General features: G+C 44.1%; 1 protein-coding gene across 1 annotated transcript in view; it reads left to right on the forward strand.

The window, feature by feature from the left end:
• The window catches only part of L3MBTL3 (L3MBTL histone methyl-lysine binding protein 3), a 137,569-nt gene that overhangs the window by 99,967 nt on the left and 14,785 nt on the right, over positions 1–22,817 (forward strand). Inside the window, exons 16-17 of the mRNA XM_077811739.1 lie at positions 7,085–7,225; positions 14,430–14,594. Of these exons, the coding sequence (XP_077667865.1) occupies positions 7,085–7,225; positions 14,430–14,594 (306 nt within the window). The remainder of the gene's footprint in view (positions 1–7,084; positions 7,226–14,429; positions 14,595–22,817) is intronic.

A 22,817-nucleotide genomic window follows, 5' to 3' on the forward strand; every position in this document is an offset into this window, starting at 1 on the left:
AACAAGAGAATTAGCCATTGGAATAATTTACCAAGGGTCGTGGTGGATTCTCCATCAGTGGAGATTTTTAAGTCAAGTTTGGATGCTTTTCTAAAAGATATGCCATACGAATTATTTTGAGGAAGTTCCATGGACTGTGTTATGCAGGAGATCAAACTAGATGATCACTAGGATACCTTCTGGCTATGAATCTATTTATTTCAAGCATAGTATTTGAGGCTGTTTTTCAGCCATCCGTGTGAGTAAATTTCATCCTATATACATAAGCTTCTGTACAGAAAGTTTATACACTAAAGTCTCAAATATGCACAGGGACTTCACATCATAAAGACTAGCTCCCCTCAGCAAGAGATGTCAGGACTGCCTCTCGCTCCCTCTGGACATGTGGAGACATTGGGACAGCTGTCGAATTTCTCAAGAAGGGTGCTTAGGGGAATCCAGTTGCACACATGTGGGTGTTCAGCTGTATGCCACATCAGACTATTGTAGGGTACTGCCTACTCTGAAGAATGGTAATATAAATCTAATTCAGTCTATGATCCATTCTATACGAATCAAATTTTGCTAAAGGAAATAGAAGAGGTTAATATGGTCAAGAATTTTGTCCCCAGAACTCCAGTCTAGTACAACTGTATGAGGAAAAAAAATTGGAAGTATTGTCCTGTATACAAATGTGTCGATTATCCAGCTAGAGCAAAGTTTCTCCTTCAAGTGATTGTGCACATATGCATTCCACTGTAGGTGGTGTATCTGCACCCAGTGTGCTCGAATGAGAGACTTTTGCCAACAGTACCACTAAGCATCACATCTGTCCCTGCTCTCAGATGAGGGCATGAAAGGGACATGTCTGCTGCCTCCCTCTTACTTCCTTCTCACCACCTGTTGAGAGTTGATGTTCTCCATAGCATTTACTTCAGTTAGCAAGCTTTCAGAAATTTTTGGTGTATATAGTTGTGGTTAGTATATATAGTATAGTTAATTACATTTATATTATCATTTATAGTAGTACCTGGAGGATTTATTATGGGGGGAAAAATCCCCAGTTTGCCATGTGCAGAGCTGTTATACCTGTCGCAGATAGGCACAAGAGCTGTTTGATTTGTCTTGGTGAGGGCTATGTGAGAGACAAATGCCCTATTTGTTCCTCCTTCCCCACCAGGACTGAAAAACAGGGACATTCATCTTTAAGTTCTCTTGAGGAAAGAGGTGATGAGTCCTTCGTCAGAGCTGGGCACTGACCATGAGGCAGGGACTCACTTATTCAGGAGCGGCTTTCCAGCTACTTCTGATTTAGGATGCAAGTTTGGTGACGCACATTATTCTTCGTCATCTCTGTCCACTTCATCCAAATGCTCCAAGCATTCTGATGCTTGCAAGAATACGAAGTCTCTGATTTCTCCCAGAAAATCTTCTGGTAAGTCCTCTGGTTCAAATGTGAGGTCTCACAAATCCAAGTACTCACTGGTCCCATGTGAGGCAGTACCTTCCTTCAGGATTGTCAAGACTAGTGTCTTACCTGTTCTGGGTCCTTCTTCTTCTGCTTCTCTTCAGCCATTTCAGCCTCTATTAGCTCCACTGTCACCATTGATGTACTCAACAACACCAGTACCGTTGACGCGCCATGGATGCACGTGGCACTGTTGACATATGCAAGGGATCTCCTTTGTTTTTCCTGTCTGGATTCTCCTTCACTACAACCAATGACCGCTTCCTCAGCTCCGCTCCATCTCCCCTGTTGGGGTGCTTCGCTCCATCAGCCCCATCAGAGCACCTGATGCTATGCCTTCCATCTCTGAGAGAGTCATCTCTTCGATCAGTTATGCCCAGATCACTGGCACTAGTCATTTCATCACCATTCTGCCTACCCCAACCCTTGCTTTCTTTGGAACCAAATGTGTCTCCTATACCTAGGTCACCTAGAAATCCCATGGGAACTGCTCCTACCCTTTCTGAGGAGGCTTATATCTCTTCTTACTCTGAAAGAGATGAACCTGTTTCTCCTTAGAGCTCCTTTAGATGATTTTACAGGCCTACTACTACTACAAGACCTAAAGGTCAAGACTGGTCCTCCTATAAATAAATCCCAGCATGGGGTCCCTTGCCGTGGATGGCTCAGGCTATGCAGTATCCTCCATGGCCTTGCTGGTCTTGGGCTGCTCTGAGACACAAGACCTCCATCTCGGTCACACTCTAGAAGAGTTTCCTACTCCTCCATTGCAGTAAAGCACTACTCAGCATCCTGCTACCATCCCACTGAGCTGGACCCCATGGAGGAGGGAGAATTAGTGGAAGAATCCTTATAGCTTCACCAGATGAGGCTGTCCCTCCAGAGTTGTTCCCCTACCCTAATCCCAAGAGGATTTCAGAGTTTTTCAGGCCCTCATGAGGAGGGTAGCCACTTCTCTGCGGGCAGGTGGAACTTGTGCAAGAGAATCCCTATCTCTCCTAGATATTTTAGAGAACCCTGTCCCAGGAAGAGTTACTCTCCCTATCTATGAAGTCTTGCTGGAGCCAGTGAAAAGCCTTTGGCAGACTCTAGCCTCAATACCCCCAGTAGCCAAATGAATGGACAGACTATACCAAATCCCTCAGCAAGAATTTGACTGGCTCTTTACCCACCCAGTTTTTGATTCTTGATTCCTGATCCTGGTCACAGCCACTAATGAGTGATCCCATCAATCACACTCAAAAGCCTCTTCAAGGGATAAGGAATTCAAGAGGTTGGATTAAAATGGCTGGATTAAAACTGCCAGTCTTCAAATGAGAGCTGCAAATTATCAGGATCTTTTGTCAAAATACGATTTTATTAATTTTTGTGCAATTTCTAACTAATGACAAAACTGTCAGAAGAATACGGGGAACAGTTTTTCGCTTTGGTTTCCAAGGGACATCTTAGACGCTGCTGCTATGACCTCATGTTTTGTAGCCGCTGCAGTCTGTATGTGGCATTTGTCCTGACTGCAGGGATCTGGCTTTCCAAGGGAGCAGCAGAATACAATAGAAGACTTACCTTTTGAGGGGTCTAAACTGTTTTCTGCCAAAACAGATGACACTATGCATACACTAAAGGACTCTTGTGCAGTGCGTTATTCATTCGGAGTTTACACTCAGGTTACAAAAGGAAACAATTTAGACCAATGTTTTTCAGTGTTTGGATCACAACTCAGTACTGGGTTGCCTTGCTCAGCACCCAGGGACCCTAGCAGCTCTGGTCAGCACGGCCGACCAGGACGTTAGAAGTCCCGTCGACGGTGGGCTGCCCAGCTATGTCAAGCTAGTGCCTACCTGTTCTGACACCATGCTGTGCCCTGGAAGCGGCCAGCAGCAGGTCCAGCTTCTAGGCAGGGGGGCTACAGGGCTCCATGCACTGCCTCCACCCTGAGCACTGGCTCTGCACTCCCAATGGCCAGAAACGGGCCAATGGGAGCTGCGGGGAGGGAGCCACTTGGAGCCTCTTGTGCACCTCTGTCTAGGAGCTAGTCCTGCTGCTGGCTGCTTCTGGGGTGCAGCAGGGTCCGCCGTGCCAGGACAGGCAGGAAGCCTGCCTCTGCACCCTGGCTGTGCTGCTGACCGGAAGCTACCAGAGGTAAACCCCTGCCCCAGCCCTGAGCTCCCTTCCTGCACCCAAAACCCCTCATCCTTGGCCCCAGCCCAGAGCCCTGACCCCCTCCCGCATCTCAGTCCCCTGCCCCAGCCACCCCAAACCCGGAGTCTGCACCCCAAACCCTTCATCCCCAGCCCCACCCCAGAGCCTGCACCCCCCAACCGAGAACCCGACCCTCTCCTGCCCCAGCCCAGAGCCCCTTCTCACACCCTAAACTCCTCATTCCCGGCCCCATCCCACAGCCCTCACCCCCGCATCCCAACCCTCTGCCCCATCCCTGACCCCCTCCTACACCCCAAACCCCTCATCCCCAGCTCCGTTGGATCACAGGCATCAACAATTTTATTCAACTGGTTCCCTAGAAAAAAAAGTTTGAAAACCATGGATTTAGACTGTCATCTTATTCCAGACCCTCTTTTGAACAGAGATCACAGTATGTCTCTAAAAGAAGCTCCAGGGTTCCTCAGTGTCACCAACTGTCTTCATTGGCAGAAAGCCCTAATCACCCAACAGTTGTAGCATCCAAGCAATCATTTTGACTTCTTAATCAAGGACAGCATGTCTTCTTCCTTCAGATCGTACCTCTCCCTTTTTTCACTGTGCTTGGGAAAGCATCACATCAAGCAAATGGGTTCTCGGCACAGTGAGTCAGGGATATGTTAGCCAGTTTACCTTTCCCCCCTTCTCCCACTCCCCTTCCTCTTTCCTTTTCAGGGACCCTTCTCCGAGATTGTGTTACTTCAAGAATAATAATCTCTTCTAGAACTGGGAGCAGGGTCGGCTCCAGGCACCAGCGAACCAAGCAGGTGCCTGGGGCGGCAAATGTAAAGGGGCGGCAGGACATAGAGCTCTGGGGCAGCAATCCACTGCTCCGTCACAGCGCGTTTCGCGCTCGGCGGCAATTCAGTGGCAGGGACGCGACTCTTCTTCAGCTGCACTATCATTCCGCCTCCGTGTTCAGCGGCAAGTTTTTTTTCTTTTGTTTTGTTTTTTGCTGCTTTGGGCAGCAAAAACGCTGGAGCTGGCCCTGACTGGGAGCAACAGAAAAAGTTTCTTACCAACACAGGGGCAAAGGCTTCTATTCCCAGTACTTCCTGGTCCCAAAGAAATCTGGTGGCCTACATCCTATTCTAGGTTTAAATAAGCAAATTATTTAATCAAAAAAATCAAGTTCAGGATGATCATTGTTGCCTCTTTCATCCCTTCCCTGGAGATTGGTATGCTGCCCTTGATCTGCAGGACTCATACTTCCACTTGGCGATACTCTCTTCAGACTGTCATCTGCCCCAGGGTCTTCACCAAGTGCAAGGCAGTAGTAGCAACCCAGGTCCATCGTTCTGGTGTTAAAGTATTTCCATACCTTGATGATTAGCTAATTCATGGAGCATCAAGCAACCAGATCCAAAACAATATCTTAATCATCAGGAAGCTGTTTTCCTGTCTAGACCTGAAACTGAATTTGGACAAATCTAAGTTACAGTCAATATAGCACATAACTTCCATAGTCCTCAACTTCAGGACTGCCACAGCTTACCTCCCAGTGCAAAGGTGTCAGTCCATAGCCTTCCTTTCCCAAAGCTTCAAGTCCCACCCAATGACAACAGGGTGTGCTTGCTTTCAGCTCTTGGGTCACATGGCCTCGTGGACATAATGTTGTAAAAGGTTAAAAATCACTATTTCCTTCTCTAACTTGAATTCCTCAGGAAAACATTGGTGCAGCCTGCCAAAATCAGTGAACATCCTGAGACTGAGCTCCCATACCTGCCAAAGCAGTTGTAGCAGCAGACACTGCGCTGAACAGCTGGGAGCTGACAAAGCAGATATAGCAGGAGAGTGGAAGAGAAAGCTGGGCTTCCCGCAGCAGCTCCTCCTCCTTGGACCTGGCACACATCCCATCCCTCCCCTTTGAGGGCATCAGATCAAGGAGGAACTTCCTTAAGCTCGGGAAGTGGGCAAGAGAGCGCCAAACTGGGCTGCCCTTATAGTCCCCTCAGATGCAGAATATGGCTCCAGTTTCCTATTCCCTCCATTCCCAGGGGCACCACATAAGGCACGAACTTCTCTAACTCCTTGTGTGAAGTGGAGAAAGATGAGCTCTGTAGGTTCTCCAGATCTTACACAAGGCTCAGCCTCCTTACATCTGGGGACACCCCTTGGAATGAGAGTCCTTCGTCTCCCAGGGTTGGAAAGAGAGAGAGAGAGCTGGACTGGGCTCTCCTTGACCATTCTCTGGACCCAGTACATAGTGTCAGCAGACCATCTTCCTGTTGGGATAACAGCCTTCTCCTGCTGCCATCTAATGTAGTTTGCCAGGTAGGGCGATGCTGAGGTCTCCGGGTTCTGCTGCTGATAGAAGATGGGGAGATTGTTAGAGCTGCACATAATGAAATTGAGTTTTACCATTGCTCATTTAAAAAATAAACTAGGAAATTCCCAATATGAAAACTATGCTATTTAGGTTGCAAAGTCAAGGACTTCAAAGATCGTAAATGTCTGTTTTATGGTTATCCTGGCAATCTTAATTCAGCCCCGTTGTGTGTATTATGACAATGCCTTTAATTACATGATCAAATACTACTTTTTCCACAGGATCCCTGCCTCATTCACTGCACAGGATGGGCCAGTTGTGAACAACTGTCAATCTGGCATTTCCTACCTTTCAAGTGCTTGGCTTTTTAATATAAATTACATTCTTTTAACATATTTTTGAATGTAATATAATTTTTAAAATGCTAACAGCCAATCAGAATGTGGGCCAATCACTGTTCCCAGTCAGAGTTGAATAGCGTAGTGGTAACTCTTTCTGTAAAATGTATTGCAGGACAAATAACCATGGTATCATGATTCTGTTTAATCCATACAAATAGTTTATGTAGGTTCGGGGGAGTACCGTCCGGAGGAAAGGATAACTGGGCATGATGTCTGGTGTATATTGTCAATACAATACTGTTGGACCACTCAGAAATCAGTAGGACAACCTAAATGGGAGGAGGACCAGTATCCATGGGAGTCTGGCTAGTATTCTGAGGTAGTTGTGTGGTGGGAAAAGAGCTGATTTGAAAATAAAAGCATCAAGACAGCAACACAGCGGGTTTGCTTCTTTGTGAAATAACAGGAAATATTTGCTACTTGAGGTTGGTTAGTAGCACAGTTCCAGTTTTCCCTTTTAGCTGGTGTTTTACTGAATATCCATCCGTGCTTGGTTTTCTATTGGCTTCTAGAATTTATGCCATAATACCTGTCCTGTGGTAGTAAGTTGCTGTAGAAAGAAAGAGTAAGATAGGTGCAAACAGGTTGGCATGTCAAAGATCTAGTGTATTTGATGATAATTTAAAGTGAGAATATTTCTTTCCATCTTTGTTGTTCATAGTTTCAGGCTGGAATCTATAGTCAGTTCACTTAAACTAAGGAGAGTTTGTTCAGTGTCTGAGCTAATGGAAGTATTTCTTCTCTCCTCTCTTCAATTTTCTGTGTTGTCAGCTGCCCATATTCTGACGTCAACTTGAACAAAGAACGTATTTTACCAGATCGTTTAAGTGGAGAGATGCCGCTAGCCAGTCCATCTGTCCCCAAGAACAGAAGGACAGAAGTAAACGAAAGATCAGCCTCTCCTGTAATCAAGTAATTAAGATCTAAATAGTATTAACAACTTACAATAATATCATTTTATTTAAATGCTATATTACATAATTTACAGAACTTGAAGGCTCTATTGTCTCGAAAAACCTGTGCTTTTCTCTACATTGCTATTTCCAGAGAAGAAATGGCCCTGTCAGAGCTGAGCCTGCAGATGATTGAGCTGACAAAAATTGATGCTGATTTGATTATGTATGATTTAGCAAGAGTACAGACCATTAAGATGTTAATTATTATTTAAAATCAGTTGTTTAATGGTTAATTTCACTTGTGGACATGATTCATTTTGTTTTTACATTTGTTAGAGCAGTTTAACTGATGTGTATATATGAGTGTTGATGCTTGAAAAACAGCCCTGATAAATTTGGTTTTATTGGCGGGGAAGTGGGGAATCAAATTATTGGGGGTGAGTTTTGCAATAAGCAGCAACAGGCCTGGAGTTAAGGCCCTGGGGCGAGTTATTCTTCTTCGAGTGCTTGCTCCTGCCCGTTCCATGTTAGGGGTACATGCGCTGCATGCGCCGTTGCTGGAGATTTTTCCCTCGGTGGAAAATTGCTCTAGTGCCCTGTGATGCTGCGTGCTCATGCACCAATATAAGGTGTCCAGCCAGCCCTGCACCCTCTCAGTTCCTTCTTACTACCCGTGACAGTTGCTCAAACAACTTCTGTCAGTGATTTATGTTGTTCTCTATTTAGTTATCTTCAGTTTTAATTCTAGTAGTAGTGTACATAGGGTATATAGTATTAGTGCATACTAATTAGACCCCCCTCTTATAGCTTAGAGGAGCATACTCTGCCCCTGGGGCCGGGAATGCCGCAGTCTCCAGGCTTCAAACCCTGCACCTCCTGCGACAAGCCCATACTGGCGAGCGACCTACACTCCAGCTGTCTGAAGTGTCTGAGGGAAGCTTATGTACAATAGCGTTGTCAAATCTGCCACAAATTCAGCCTTGTACGAAAAAGGACAGGGAGGCTAGACTAAGGGCTATCCTGATAAAAGCCGCACTTAGGCTGGCGTTGGAGCCAAGCTAGTCGGACTTGGCATCGAGCACCTTGGCTTCGGTGTGAAGTGCTCCTCTGGCAACACGTTTCTCGGCACCGTTTAACGTCTCTGGTACTGAGAAAGAAACACAAGAGACATGGTCCGAGAGGGGACGCGTCCTGGAACCAGGAAAGGACAAGCAAGCAGAGTGTGACTCCTGTGAAGCCACTCCCGCTCCACTTGCAGCACCCTGTTCGCAGGTGCCATTGAGTCTGGTGCGGGACCATCCACCGACAGTGGGGGAATATTGTGGTGCCAGTGGGATTAAGGTGCCGTCCACCTTGGAGGCCTTTGTGTCGTCCAAGGACCTGATGACACTCCAGGTTCTGCTGACCCTGATGGGGCAACTACCATTGCCGACGAGAGCATCGAGCAGAAGGGAACAGGTTACCGAGAGCTGCTGTCCAGCACTGGGTCTTCTGGTACGAATCAGGGAAAACCGGTCCTACCGTCATCGGTGGAGACTTCTTGGACCCTCAGCAGCAGCTGGCAGAAGCAGGGGTACCGGCCCCCACTCCATGGTCTCCTCAAGATGACTCATCCTCTGAGTTGGAGGTGGAGCCCTGCACACAAACAAGAGGCCGTCACTAGTACTTAACTTACATCCCACTGGTTCTCAGCACGGGTGCCACCCCAGCACCTGGCAGGTCCAATGGCCATTTTGGAATCTGTGGGGTTTTTCCCCCAGTACCAGGACTGCCTTCCAGCTGTTCATACTCAGTGGTGTCCAAGAGAAGGACTCCCACGCCATCCAGCACCTCACCCAGACTCTGGTATCGAGCTCAGTACCAACACTCAGGATTTAGGCCTGTGTGCTGTGATCGGTACAGAAGAGGAGGAGGAAGACCCCCCACCAGTACACGTCTCTTTCTCCTCCCCAGACAAAGCTGTCTTGGGACCGAACAGCTTGGTGTCACAGGACAACTTTAGAGGTCAAAGGAACTATTGAAAATTGTGGCTTCTAACCTGGGGCTAGAGGTGGAGGTTCTTAAAGAGTCCTCACATAGCCTCATTTGACATTTTGGCTGCCGCGGGCCCATCAAAAGTGGCCCTACCTCTCAATTACGTCATTACGGGTCCAGTCAGGTCACTATGGCAGACCCCATCCTCTCTGCCTCCCACCTCAAAGAGAGCAGGGAAGAGGTACTACATTCCTGCCAAGGGATATGAACACCTGAATCCCCACCCTCTTCCTGGGTCCCTTGTGGTCACAGTGGCCAAAGAGAGACAGACAAGGGCAGGTAGGCACAACCCCCAAGCAAAAGGACTTTAAAAAGCTAGATCTGTTCGGTAGAAAGATTTGTTCTATGGGTGGCTAACAGGTTTGCATCTCCAACCAGCAGGGCTTGCTTGGGGAAGTATGATTATAACATTTGGGATTCCATGGCAAAGTTTAAGGACTCGTTGCCACAGGACTCCAAGCAAAAGTTCTCTGCTGTTATGGAGGAAGGGAAGACCATAGCCAGGGCCTCCTTCCAAGCAGCCCTAGCCGCAGCTGATGTGGCAGCCAGAACGATGGCTTCGGCTGAGGTAATGAGGAGGTGCTCCTGCTTCCAGTCTTCAGGGCTGCCACCTGAGCAGTCCATCCAAGATTTTTCCTTTGAGGGAACTTCCCTCTTCTCTGAGCAGACAGTCTCAAAACTCCATGGTCCAAAAGATTCCAGGCCTACCCTCAGCTCCCTGGGCCTCTACTCCCGGCACCTTCAAGGAAGCATTTCAGACCTCAACAGCGACCCGCTTCTCAACTCTGCTGCCTTGCCAGGACCCATTTCAAAACGGAGCAGGGGTTACAAGCACAGGCAGCTGCCCCCCTGCACCTCATCCTCACTACCATATTCACAGATACCCGGGAGGCCCCAAACAGAACTTTTGAAGGGGCACCCGAGGGCGTTATATCAGTTCCCTTACCAGATCTTGCCCCCTTTTTGTTTTCAGACCAACTCTCCCACTTCAGCCTGTCCTGGTCCCTCATCTCGGACCACTGGGTACCGAGTACAGTGGAGGAAGGTTACACCCTTCAGTTTTCTTCCACCTCCCCCTTACACCCTTCTCCCCCATCCCTGTCCCTCTTACGAACAACTTCTAGTCCAGGAGGTTGTAGTCCTATTCCTGCAGGTAGAGGCTGTGGAGGAGGTGCCTCAGAATTTGAGAGGGAAAGGGATTTACTCCCACTGTTTCCTAATACCGAAAGCCAAAGGGGGTGGGGTTGGGGGGGGAAGCTTCGACCCATCCTAGACGTGCGTCACCTCAACAGTTTTCTCAAGAAACTGAGGTTCCACGTGGTCTCCCTGGTCTCTATTATTCCCTCCCTGGTTCCAGTAGACTGGTATGCCACCCTCAACTTGAAAGATGACTATTTCCACATCTCCATCTTCCGGGGCCACAGAAGATTCCTCAAATTTATTGTAAACCAGACCTATTGCCAGTTCACCATTCTCCCCTTTGGCCTGTCGGTAGCCCCTTGGGTTTTCAAAAAATGCATGCCAGTGATGGCGACCTTACTCAGAAGCCACAGCGTTCAAGTCTATCCTTACCTTGATGACTGGCTGTGATCAAGGGCTGGTCCGAGGCTCAGGTGAAAGCTAGCATCAGCCTGGTCCAGCCACTTTCCGTGCCCTGGGCCTATGGATAAATGAGCAAAAGTCGAATCTCATCCCCTCCAGAGGATAGAGGTTATTGGAATGGTGCTCGATTCTACCTGGGCCAGAGCCTTCCTCCCAGAGTCTCGGTTCCAAACAATGTCGGCTTTGATATCCAAGGTCAAGGCCCACTTGGTCACAACAGTCCATTTTTGCCTCAAACTTTTGGGTCACATGGCTGCGTGCATTTATGTGGTATGGCACACAAGACTACATCTCAGGCCCCTTCAAGCTTGGCTGTCTTATGTGTAGTCACTGAACCATCACCACTTGGAATGGGTGCTTACAATCCCCATCCTGGTCCTTGTCTCTCTCGACTGGTGGAGAGATCTCCGTTCAGTATGTGCAGGCGTTAACTTTGTTACCCCCCAATCTTCCATATCCCTAATTTCAGATTCATCCAGTTTGGGCGGTGCTCACCTCAAGCACCTCAGGAACTGTGGTCCCAGGAAGAGCTCTCCTTGCACATAAACGTCAGCTAGCTCAGAGCTGTCTGCTTAATTTGCCAAGTGTTCCTACCCCAGATCACGGGCAAAGTTGTACGAGTGCTCACGGACAACGTGGCAGCCATGTTTTACATCAGCAGACAGGAAGGAGTGTGCTCGTCTTCCCTGTGTCAAGAGGCCATTCGCCTGTGGGACTTCTACATGAAACACTCCTTCCACCTCGAAGCTTCCCATCTTCCACGAGCCTGGAACGCTCTGGCAGATCACCTCAGCAGATCTTTCTCTTCTCACCATGAGTAATCTGTTCACTCAGAGGAGACCAGATCCATCTTCCAGAGGTGGGGATCTCCCCTGTAGACCTGTTCACAACCAAACGGAACAGGAAATGCCATCAGTTTTGCTCACTGCAGTCACAGCCCTGGCTCTATCTCAGATGCCTTCCTATTTCCATGGACAGAACTCCTGTTCTATGTGTTTTCTCACATTCTTCTGGTGCACAGGGTCCTTCTGAAAGACAAGCAAGACCAAGCAAGGGTCATCCTTATAGCCCTAGCATGGCCGTGACAGCACTGCTTTGACACATTACTGGATCTGTCAGTAGCACCCCTGTTGCCACTCCTGACCCTCCCGGAATTGATCTTGCAAGATCACATGTTTATTCCATTTGAACTTCAGGACTCTCCACCTGACCACATTAAATCTCCATGGTTGAACCCAGCGGAGCAGGCCTCTTCAGAACAAGTCCGTCAGGTCTTGCTAGGTAGTAGGAAACTGTCTACTAGAGTGATTTATCTAGCCAAGAGAAAGCGTTTCTTGGTGTGGTCTTCCCAATGAGGATTCTTACCAATTCAGTCACCCTTCCAATCCGTGCTGGAATACTTGCTCCATCTGAAACACCAGGGCCTAGCCCTTTCATCTCTGAAAGTGCATCTGGTGGCTATCTCAGCTCTCCAGTGGACAGTAGGTTGGTCTTCTCACACAAAATGTCCATCTGCTTCCTCAAGGAATTAGAGACTTTACCCTCAAATTTGCAAACCTATCCCACTATAGGACCTAAACCTGGTCCTGGCAAAACTCACGGGCTCTCCCTTTAAGCCGCTGGCATTGTGCCGTCAGTCATATCTCTCCTGGAAGGTTGTCTTCCTGATAGCAATTACGTTGGCCAGGAGGGTCTCAGAAATCAGGGCCCTTACTTTGAAACCCCCATATAAAGTGTTCTGTAAGGACATGGTTCAACTGCGTCCCACCCAGCATTCCTCCCAAAGGTGGTCTCGCAGTTTCATAGTAATCAGGCTATTTTCCTGCCAGTTTTCTTCCCAAAATCGCACAGGAGTTTAGAGGAGCGGCATCTCCGCACGCTGGATATTAGACACTCCCTGGCCTTCTACATTGAGAGGACCAAGCTGTTCCATAAATCCATACTGCTCTTTGTGACAGTAGCAGACAGGATGAAAGGCCTACTGCTTTTGGCCCAGAGAATTTCATCCTGGATCACTTCCTGAATTTGTATGTGCTATGAGCAGGCAGGTGGCCCACCTCCTGCCATCTTGACCGCTCATTCAAGAAGAGCTCGGGCTTCTTTAGCAGCATTTCTGGCCGAGGTCCCGATCCAAGACCTCTGCAGAGCAGCGACCTGGTCATCATTAAATACCTTTTCCTCCCAGTACACCATCACCCAGCAGGCAAGAGATGATGCCAAGTTTGGTAGAGTAGTGTTGCAATCCATGTGTCCATGAACTCTGAGCCCCCTCAGGTATCCCTTGGGAGTCATGTAACGTGGAATGGACATAAGCAAGCACTCGAAGAAGAAAAAAGTTACACTAACCTTTCCGTAACTGTTGTTCTTAGAGATGTGTTGCTCAAGTCCATTCCACGACCCACCCTCCTGCCCCTTCGTCAGAGTTAGCTGGCAAAAAGGAACTGAGAGGGTGTGGGGCTGTCTGGGTCCTTATATCGGTGCCTGAGCATGGGGCACTAGAGGTCGCTAGCGCTGATCTAACAGATATCACTATGGCAGAAATCTCTGGTGACGGTGCACACTGTGCACACACACCTAAAGTGGAATGGACATGAGCAAGACCTCTCAAAGAACAAGCGTTTTGGAAAGGTTAATAACCATTTTTTATTAGAAGCACTGGGGAGAAAATGGTTGTGGTGGCAAGGGTCTGGTCATATGTTTGTTTTCAACAGTTTCAGGTTTTTACACCAAAATCAATTGCAAACACCTGGAGTGCGGGGGGCGGGGGGGAGTGAGGGTGTGTGTGCAGTATTTCTAAGGGCTACATTTGAGTAAAATGGGCTAATGGTGACTTCTTTTGCACTCCAGAATTTCACCCAGTATAATGCCCTTGAATTTTGAATATCTAGTATTTTAAATGCTGTTTTCATGGAGAAACCCCACTTTACGGTTACAAACAAAGAGGGTGTTCAGCTATTAAAGGTTCACTGTCTGGTTAAATTATCCCCAGATTGTAGGATTGTGCTAATGTATTAGAACTAGAAAGTGAAATTGACAACAAACTGACTAGTTCCATTGGTGCCTACAGTAACTTCACTTCAATGGGAGTAGTATCAGGCCCTAATCTATTTTGATTGTCCAAGACACAACAATGCATACATTTTTTTTAAAGCAAAAACTGTGGAAAGAAATGTTAAAGTTCTTTTGTATTACTGTTATACTGGTAGGCTTTTCAAAAGCACTCAGTGCTGGGCAAACTCTACTCCCAGTGGGAGTTTTACCTGTGACAATACGGTAAATTTACACAGCATTTCAGAGCAAGTGGCAGTGAGCCTCCAAGCCCAGGTCAACAGACTTGAGCTAGGAGGACTGGTGCTAGTGCTCTAAAAATAGCTATATATCTACTGCTTTGAAGTTGTGGCTGGAGCTGAACTTTTGTCAGTTTGTAAAGTTTTGTTAGTAGCAGGGAAGGAAATTTTATTTTTCTTTAAGTATATGATTTCTTGCTGTATCAATATTTCTTTAATTACAGCAATGAATCTTCAACCACATAGAAAATAAACTGACAGCTCAGATTTCAAAACTTTATCAATTTGTTTTAATAGTGACAGAAAATGTCCTAGCCCTGGTCACACTGGCTCAAAATCTTCAGCTCATAATCGATCATCTGGGAAATCTGTGTCAGAGATGACAAAGCAGGAAGATACAGAAAATAAATCTCCTTGCAAAGAACTTCTATTATGTGATGCCAAAGACAAGAAACCTTCTAGGTATGTGTCTTTCAACTACCTTTGAAATATATATTGTTTGGAGACTACGTGTGAAATGCAGCTTGTTACATACAGTACAGTGATTTATTAGTGAAATTCCCAGGAAGGCGTGGGGAGACACAAGGAAGCCATGTAGTTGTCTCTAAATTAAAGACTAGAATAAATAGTGTGTCATAATGTATACAGCCAGTGAATAATGCAGACCATAGGGAAAAATGACGAGATACGTATATTCCTGAACAGGGAAATTATTGACTGTGTAGAGGTGAGGAATTTCACTGCGTTCTCCTTAAAAATAAATCACGTTTTTAAATGAAAAGTGCTTATTTAACTCACTAAGGTTTTGTATTAATTGTTTGGGCTGAAAGGAGCAAGGTGTGTTTAAGCTAGTTTTTAAAACAATCTAAATTTTGACTAGTGTTACAGAAAAGTTACTATTGTCAGTATATGTGAAATTAAAATGTAAACATATCAGTGACTTCAGTGGGGCTTCATGTGGGTAAAGGAACCTACTCAAGTTAAACTCATTGCAGATTTGAAGCCTTATTTTGGTGGCTATTATCCTACACTAGAATGAGCCAGCCTTGCTTAATTCTGTGCATCTTCACGTTATCTCAAACATTCAGAACACCCAAATTATAAGTGGTGATAGTAGCAAATTAGATGAGATACAGTTCTCTGCCTAGGAATGTTAGTCAAATAGAGTAGATATCTCAAAGTAATGTTTAGATTATTGAAGCTTACTGTTTAATTAAGAACCAATTCAATCCCCAGAAACTTGGACCTACTCAGTGATTTCTTTGATTAAAGAATCTGCAAATCTACTTTTTGATATAGATGTTTACGAATAAAAAAAATAACATAGCGGTAATTGAAAACTTCGAGTAGACGCAGCCATGTATTCTGTGTATTCCACTTAGGTGTGTGCACTCCCAGTGTAAATTTGACTACCAGCTCTTGTAGGGGGGCAGCGCTCGCACCATGTGGCGGTAGGCGCTCCTCTGGCCTGTGGTCTTAACCTCCCAACTAGTTTAGTTTTCTCTTATTGTAAATAGTTAGTAGTATCCTGAGTGTTAGATTAGCAGTAGTTATGATCATTTAGATTTTCTCGGTGATGCCCTCATGGGGATTTAAACACTGTGCTTCGTGTGGGGGAGCAATTCCCAACTGTGGTCCCAACACATGGTTGCTCACTTTATCTCAGTGAGGCCCATGTTAAAGAGCATTGTGAGATTGCAGATGAGTCAATTTCTAGAACAAAGTGGCTTGGGACCTTTGCCTGAAGCAGCACCTGCATCGGTACTGAGGCCCTCATCAGGTTGGAGACTGTCGTGGGGTTCCACTTCACATTCTAGAGCAGGCACCTCTCTGAAGAAGCAGAGGAGCCATTCCCTGTCAACTATGCCGAGGAAAGGGTCGTTTTAAGACCAGTCGAGACCGCTCAAGGTCTTGGGGTGACTCTTCCACCTCCCCCAGGAAAACTGGACTGGCACAGAGTTAGTGCCACCACATGGGGATGGCCTAGATATGTCTATCCCTTCCTTAGTACCAAGTATAGAGGTTAAAAGCCCTGTACCATTTACTCCGGTTTCAGCCCCTGGGCATCTCTTGAGTCCAGTACTGATGAGGGAGATGCCAGCACCAACTGTTTCCATGTCGGCAGGGTACCAGGCAGCTACAGACCTCCTCCACCTTGAGTCCTGACCTCTCCTTTGGTCCAGGACTTTGCCAGGGCTGCATCATCTGTAGTCCCGTTGACTGAACGAGCTGCTGAACATTCAGGTCTCTTGGCGCAATACCCCAGTGTTCTTTCTCCACAGGCTGTGGAAGTAGGGCCCGTACAAATCTCCTCAGCACCACTGCATTCAGCACCACAGATATTACCATGACAACTTTCACTATGGCTTTCAACAGAGGCAGCAGTATCATCCCTATCACACGTTTGTCCAGCCTTTCCCTCCTCCGACGCAATGGGACTACCTCAGAAAGAGGGATAGGTCCCACAGGAGAAAGCAGTCGGGCTCTGGGTTCAGCCAGTTCTCTTCTGATCTTCCCCAAGCAGCCATTTTGACTGCTTGTTTCAAAGCACTGTTCCAGTTGTTGCTCCTCCCTCCTCATCTCCCTCCTTTGGGGCAGGCTGGCCCACTTTCACAATGCTTGGGACTTGATTGCCACCAACAGCTGGGTCCTAAGCACCATCATTTCAGGTTATGCCATCCAGTTCCTTTCCATCTCTCCTCCCCACCCTCCCTCCCTGTCCCTCTTCAGGGACCGTTTTCATGAGATATTGCTCCTGAAGCAGGTCTGCTGGCTTTGGGAGCAGTGGAGGAAGTTCCTCTAGAACACCGAGGTCTTGATTTGTGCTCCCAGTACTTTCTTGTACCCAAATCCAAGTCAGGGGTAAGACCCATCCTTGATCTTTGCGACCTCAACAAATATATCAGGTACATGAGATTCAAAATGGTCACTCTATGGACTGTTCTCCCTGCGTTGTCTCAGGACAATTGGTTTGTTGTTCTGGAACTTCAGGATGCCTACTTTTCATGTGGCAATTTTGCGGAGCCTCAGAAAGTTCCTTTGATTCATCGTGGCAGAGCACAGGGCATCTATTCAGCCTCTTTTCTGCCCCCTGGGTTTTTACCAAATGCATGGTTATTGTTAGGGTATATGTCAGGAAGAAGGGAATTCACGTTTTCTCATATTTGGACAACTGGTTACTGATGGGTAGATCCAGAGAGGAAGTTCTTGCTCACATCAGCACCACGTTGCACTTGCTTGACTGTCTGGGTCTCCTCCTAAACACCAGGAAGTCAACTTGGCTCCCACTCAGAAAATCAGATTTATTGGGGCCCTGTTAGATTCCATGACATTGGAAGTGTTTCTGTCAACTGACCGTTTTCAGACAGTTCGCTACCTTTGCCTCAGTTTTCAGTCTCAGCCTTCCACAACAGTTTGGATGTGTCTGAGACTCTTCAGACACATTTCCGCTTGCACCCAGGTGGTCCAATATGCTAAGTTGCACTTTTGCCCCCTTCAGATGCGTCTCAGGACCATTTACCATCCTGCTCTTTATGAATTGGAGCTTAAATTCATAACTTTGCTAGACACTGAAAATCATGGACTGAATAGAGACACTGGATTTATGGCTTAGTACAACAATCTGTAACCCCCTCCCAGTTGCTTTCCTCCTTATGACTTGGAAAAGTGTTAAACTGCCACTCGCCTTGAATGGTCCCTTGAAATACGTTTTAACTACGTATACTAAACAATCTATTCAGATCTTGTATTTAGCCGTGACGCTTTGAGTTAGGCTATGTCTGCGCTACGGACCCTACTATGGCACAGCTGTACTGCTGCAGCTGCACCACTGTAAGGTCTCCCGTGGAGCCACTCTATGGCAGTGGGAGACAACTCTTCTGCCGGCATAATTAAACCACCCCAGACGAGCCGTAGTATCTTTTGGTGGGAGAGCATTTCTGTCATAGCTGTCGACACTGGCACTTCTGTTGGTGAATCTTATGTCGGTCAGGGGTGTATTTTTCCATATCCCAACCAGCAAAAGTTTTACCAACAAAAGGGCTAGTGTAGACAAAGCCTTAGTTTCCCAGACCTGAAGAAGAGGTCTGTGTAAGCTCGAGAATGTGGCTCTCTCACCAACAGAAGCTGGTCTAATAAAAGGCATTACCTCACCCACTTCTGTATTTATAATATGTTGGCATTAACACAGCTACAACACTGCATATTTAGGGTACCTCAGATAACTCTTTTGGTTCAAGAATTGACACTTTTCCAGTCTGTGAAATCAGAAAACAAAATTACTTTATGGTGAGAGTATTGTGAAAGGAAATGAAATTGTAATGGAAATAATCAGTCAACTTTGTTGCAGGTACTAGGCATATAATCTTTAAACTTCCATGCAAAGTTTGGATTACTGGAGTCAATAAAAGGTTAATCCATTTCCTGAAAATAGATACTGTAGATTTTCCGTAGAAAATAATAGGAAAAATGAAGTGATACTTTTATCAGTAATAGTCAAGATTTTTTATAATCCCAAATATGATTCTTCACGATCAACACTGCTGCCTAAAAGAGTACCTCTGTGAAATTTCTGTTTAAACTGAAATTGCGTTTGTGAAATACAGGACAAAGCAAAGAAAAATTACCATAGGGCCTCTTATTTTGATCAACAGTATGCCAACAGAAAATGGAAGAGAATTATATATATGGACAGCACATTCAAATTCTGTTATTGACTCTATTTTTTAATAAGTGAAAAATATATCATAACTCAAACATCTTGAAACATACAGAGTACAAAAATTAAGATAAAAGATAAGAAAAGAAAAAAATTGATCCTAGCTATTTCTAGCTAGTATAATAAAAGCTAAATTAAGTATCTGGTTATAATTCCAGGTCTTTAAAGATTTTCCTTATAAAATGTAGGCAGCAAGTACAATATTGATAATACATAAAGGTGTTGTTAATTTTATAAGAAGCAATTATGGCCTGATGCAAGTCTTTCAGAAATCAGTGGCGAGACTTTGACTTCAGTGGGAGTTGGATCAAGCCCTTAATGAGCATGATACAGTAACACTAATTAATTGCAAACAAACAAAAGCTCACTCTTAACCTATTAGAAGGATACAATCATGTACAGAGGTAAAAGATAATTGCCTCAAACAGAATAGTCCCTGCCAAGATCTTCAAAAGTAGGAGTCTTAGATTTAGCCTTCTCAATTCATACATAGATTCCTAAATCAGTGGCCTGATTTTCAAATGTGGTGAGTCCCCACTGAATGCCACAGGATTATTTTCCAGTTTAACAGAGGAAAGAGGGCCATTGTGCCCTAACTCTGAGTAAACAACAGATTTTTATCAAGATACCTGTTAAAGGACTGTGTAAAGCTCAGAACAGTTTAGCACAAAGCTGAGGAGGTTTCCAAGCTCTCTGGCATCCTATTATATTGTTGTTATATTATTTATTAAATGTTATCACAACTTTTGGTAGGAATAGATAAGGGTATAAAAATTACACTAGTAACTACTTATTTAAAATGTTAAATAGCAAACTAGACCCCAAATTCTCTCTTTTACATGTTTGGTAGGATGACTAACAGTCACTGTTTACGATCTAGCTACAGCTGATTGGACAGAATCTGTCCATGGAACATATAATTAGGGCTGTCAATCACAGTTAACTCAAGCAATTAACTCAAATCAAATTAACTCTATTAAAAAAATTAATTGTGATTCATTGCAATTTTAATCACACTGTAAACCAGTAATAGAATATCAATTTAAATTTATTATAAATATTTTTGGATGTTTTTCTACATTTTTAAATATATTGATTTCAATTACAACACAGAATACAAAGCGTATAGTGCTCACTTTATATTATTTTTATTACAAATATATGCACTGTTAAAAAGATAAACACAAGAAATAGTATTTTTCAATTCACCTCAGACAAGTACTGTAGAGCAATCTCTTTATCATGAAAGTGCAACTTACAAATGGAGATTTTTTTGTTTTTGTTACGTAACTGCACTCAAAACAATGTAAAACTTTAGCGCCTATAAGTCCACTCAGTCCTACTTCTTTTTCAGCTAATAGCTAAGACAAACAAGTTTGCTTACATTTACGGGAGATAATTCTGCCCACTTCTTATTTACAATGTCACTTGAAAGTGAGAACAGGCTTTCACATGGCACTGTTGTATTTGGAGTTGCAAGGTATTTACGTGCCAGATATACTCAACATTTGTATGCCCCTTCATGCTTCAACCATCATTCCCGCGGACATGCTTCCACGCTGATGACTGGTTCTGCTTGATAAAGATCCAAAGCAATGCAGACTGACACATGTTCATTTTCATCATCTGAATCAGATGCCACCAACAGAAAGTTGATTTTCTTTTTTGGTGGTTCAGGTTCTGTAGTTTCTGAATCAGAGTGCTGCTCTTTTAAGATTTCTGACAGCATGTTTCACACCTCCTTGCTCTAAGATTTGGGAAGGCACTTCAGATTCTTCAACCTTGGGTTGAGTGCTGTAGCTATCTTTAGAAATCTCATATTGTTATCTTCTTTGCATTTTGTCAAAACAGCAATGAAACTGTTCTTAAATCGAACATGTGCTGGGTCATCACCCAAGATTGCCATAACATGCAATATACGGCAGAATGCAGGTAAAACCACAGAGCAGGAGACACAACTTTTTCCCCAAGGAGTTCAGTCACAAATTTCATTAACACATTTTTTTTTTTTTCAACAAGCATCATCATACCTTGCAACGCCAGCTACAAATGTGCCATGCGAACACCCATTCTCACTTTCAGGTGACACTGTAAATAAGAAACGGACAGAATTATCTCTCGTAAATGTAAACGAACTTATTTGTCTTAGCAATTGGCTGAACAAGAAGTAGGACTGAGTGGTCTTAGGCTCTAAAATTTTACATTGTTTTGTTTTTGAATGCAGTTATGTAACAAAAACAAAAAAAATCTCCATTTATAAGTTGCACTTTCACAATAAAGAGATTGCACTACAGTACTTGTCTGAGGTGAACTGAAATATACTATTTATTTTGTTTAGAAATATTGCACTGTAAAAAAGATAATCAAAAATAATAATATAAAGTGATCACTGTACACTTTGTATTCTGTGTTGTAATTGAAATCAATATATTTGAAAATGTGGAAAACATCCAAAAATATTTAAATGGTATTCTGTTATTGTTTAACAATGCAATTAAAACTGATTAATCGTGATTTTTTTAAATCTCTTGATTGTTATTATTTTTTTAATTGTTTGACAGCCCTACATATAATTTTTTAAAATATAGGATGGGAAGGGAGGGAGGAATGCCATGTTATTTTGGATTCCTTAATCTCTCTCCATTTTTCTTTCACATGAAGAAAGAATATTTACACAATATTATTAAATGACTAGATAGGGATATTAAAATTGCCATACTTGAACAGAAAAATTTGGCCATCTAATTCAATATTCCCACTTTCAAGAGTAGTTTAAACTTGATGCTTAAGGCAAAATTGAAGCTCCCTTCTCCTGCCACAATATAATTATGGCCAGAAATTAATCAAAAGTCTGTAGAATGTCCTTCTTCACACAGATTCTCTGGACATTTTAGGAGAATCTTTGTAAAAAAATTAATCGGTGCTTGTAGAATTAAATTCAGTCAGAGCCTATGAAAACATGAATAAATTGTCTAATGCATTTATTTTATAGTTAGTTTATTTTAAATAAATAAAGTTGACTGTAATTTCACCCAGATCAGTCTATTTTTTCTCCAACATTCTTCCCATAAGATTTTTCATACCTTTTTCCAGATCTTGCACCTTAGATCACCTAGTGCCCTCAGATTTTCCGAAACTGTTTCCATTAGAGATTTTCAGACTTGCTCTCTTTCCCTTTTTCCTTGACATCCATATTTTTAAAAAAATGTTAGAACATTCAGTTATTTTCATCTTTTAACATCTGCAATTTTTTTTCCCTTGGAACAACCTGGAATGATCAAGAGATTAAAACTGAAGATAGATAAATGTGTTGGCAGGATTGGATCCAAAAGCATATTTTAGGAAATTGGGCAATTATAATTTTAAGGTAGATTTATAGCACTTCCACAGCTGCAAAGGAAACCTAACATAAGTAGTCAGATATGGAAGTATTTACAATTAAGAAACATGAACACTCAAATTTAAGAATTAAATAGAGCCAATTTGCAAAATAAGTCTGATATTCTTTAACTGTAATGCATTTAACCAAACTGGATAAAGCCCACTATATGGATATTTCTACTAAAATGGCTTTCCGAGAAATACTTAAAAGTTGGTATGTACTTTGTCACTATGAGGTTCCAGTGTTAACAACCATGGAGATAAATGGGGAAGTCATGTGTTTCTCAGAACTTTCATTTTGTGTGTACAGTCCGTGTACTGCCTCAGTTTATATTCATAAGGCATTCTCTGCACATAGGGTTAGAAACCAAATTTTTATATAAATAAAAGCTTGAAACTACAGCAACTCTTTACATTTGTGCCAAAGCATGGAATTCCTGCTGTACATATTTGCATTGCGCTTCGCTATAATGCCTCTAGTTATTTTGTGCACTAATGTAGCATAAGGCATAGATTCTCTAGTCCCCTAAATTCACTTGTACCATTTTTTTTCAGTGTATCAAGTGCAACACTGATGATGTCAGTGA

Source organism: Eretmochelys imbricata, chromosome 3, assembly GCF_965152235.1.
Source record: "Eretmochelys imbricata isolate rEreImb1 chromosome 3, rEreImb1.hap1, whole genome shotgun sequence".
Taxonomy (NCBI): Eukaryota; Metazoa; Chordata; order Testudines; family Cheloniidae; genus Eretmochelys; species Eretmochelys imbricata.